Genomic DNA, 2095 nt, shown 5'->3' with positions numbered 1-2095 from the left:
TTCTCATGGAAATACAATTACAGCTACAGTATTTCTAAAAAATACCCACTTTTAAAACTTCTGGACTAGAAGTCTCCATTTGTATACCCACTGATGTAAAGAAACTACTGAAAGCCTCAAAGATCCCTAATTGTAGGTTCCAGCACGTCTCATGCAGTATGATCCACTATCTCATCTACCGTATACATATTTCAGAGCAGTTGTATTACAAGCATCATTACAGCAGGCTACAGATGTACTTGAGTGAAGGCTGCAAATTAAGATTAGCTGATCCATCTCTACTATTTGCATAGACTGTACATGACATTGTACATCATTACACTGACTCCAGCCTCTGTTCATAGGCAACACATAAACTGTCTTTCAAGAAACATTGGATACATGTAGGTTCTGTCTCGACCAATGCTCCATAATCAGCTCTCATGACATACACAGGTAGGCTCTACTATTCCCCATCCACCTGACTGGTGTTGCTCTGCTCTGTAGTAACTTCTCACTCTACCGGCAGTGAGATTTGGCAACGCCAACACTTAGTTTTCCACTACTGTACCCTCTCTGGTCAGTTGTGAACTCTACATCTTTGACAGTCAACATATTAGTTTATATACTCAGTGATCTGTCTCCACATTGTTAACATCTTCAGAGTCTTGTGGACCTTCTGAGGTGTCTTCTGACTCACTGGTAGATGTTTGCACAGAAACTTCATAGGAGGGAGGAGGTTCTTCATTTATATAGGTTTCATCCAGGATTTCCATGGCAGTCTCAGTGTACAGAGGAGGAGGGATGTTGAAGCACCTTGTGTCCATATTAATATGACAGGTTGTGTTAGAAGTCTGAGTGATGTCCCGTATTACACTATCATAGGATGGAGGGTAATAATCAGGCCTGAAAGTACAAAATAAAGACAGTCATCATTAGGGAGTCTTAGAAGAAAAATACATGAATTAAGGAATCTTCCTAACATCACAAACATATCAGTTCATCAGTGGACCCTGGTCTACTATTTTCAATGCTGCATGCTCTTGATACAGTGTACTGTGCCAGCTGAGATTTAAGGACAAACTGGCCCTAATGGTATCTGGTACTCTATTGGAATTTAGTTGGTCATATTTACTAGAGAATCTGCACAATTTAATAGTCTAGTTATGTGACTTCACCCTATAAGTTAAAATCATGGATCATTCATTGGAAAGAAGTATTGACGTCTGAAGTAACCAATCACATGTCTTCTTTCCCATTCTTAAATGCACTAAAAGTAAGAGTGGGTGGTTCTTATGGGAACTCCACCTTCTACTTCTATATATTAAACTGTGAATATTTAAGTAGCAGAATGTCTAATCAGCGCACATTTTAAGTACTCTACCTATAACATACAGTATTCATATTTCCAAAAACTGATATATTTTCCCATAAATTCATACACATACATATATAATATCACATATCAGCTTCTTTTAAGACTATCTATCTACTATCAGTATAATTCCAGTGTACATATAGTTAAATGAAACTTCAGAACAATTAGGGTCCCAGCTACATACCTGTCTACTGTCTCAATATGGACTTGTTGTTGGCTATGGATTTGCCTAATTACATTTTGGAACAGACTTTTGTGGTTAGCCTCATGATACGTGCTCCAAAAAATCCCAATTAGGAGAAGAACAAATCCTAAAGGCATTAAGGTATATGCCACAATGGTCTCACTTCGACAGTTACAAGAGTAGCTTGAGGATACGTAGAAGGCTCCAAGGCACACCAGGGAGAAGCCAATGATTAGGAAGGAGAATCTTAGCACAGTGTACACATTTGTCTTCATCTTCATGACTGAAAGCCGTGTGTCAGCTAAAAAGACTACAAAACATTATCACTCAGTAGCTTTATATATTAGTATGAGAGCTGCCCTTTGGACAATCATTGACAAAAGTCATACACATCGGGCATTCATTAACCATGAGGAGGGAGTATTACATGTAATACCTACTAAGATGCTCCTTTAATCGCGTATATCATATAGGTTTCAAAGTTCAGCAGAGGATTTTCTACATTTTACTTGTTTCCCAAGGAATATTCAAGGACGTTGACAGAGAAAACTATT

The 2095-nt window shown here is 38.2% G+C and overlaps 1 protein-coding gene across 1 annotated transcript; it reads right to left on the bottom strand.

Moving 5' to 3' along the window:
• Positions 1–608: 608 nt before the first annotated feature.
• Positions 609–1822, bottom strand: TMEM252 (transmembrane protein 252). Its single transcript, XM_066605008.1, has 2 exons — positions 1542–1822; positions 609–885 (listed from the first exon to the last, which is right to left on the bottom strand). Exons 1-2 carry the CDS (start codon positions 1820–1822, stop codon positions 609–611), a joined length of 558 nt encoding a protein of 185 aa, XP_066461105.1.
• Positions 1823–2095: the final 273 nt, after the last annotated feature.

The sequence above is a fragment of the Eleutherodactylus coqui genome, chromosome 5, assembly GCF_035609145.1.
Source record: "Eleutherodactylus coqui strain aEleCoq1 chromosome 5, aEleCoq1.hap1, whole genome shotgun sequence".
NCBI lineage: Eukaryota > Metazoa > Chordata > Amphibia > Anura > Eleutherodactylidae > Eleutherodactylus > Eleutherodactylus coqui.
The sequence above is the reverse complement of the archived record's forward strand: the minus strand, read 5'-3'. Positions and strand labels throughout refer to the sequence as shown.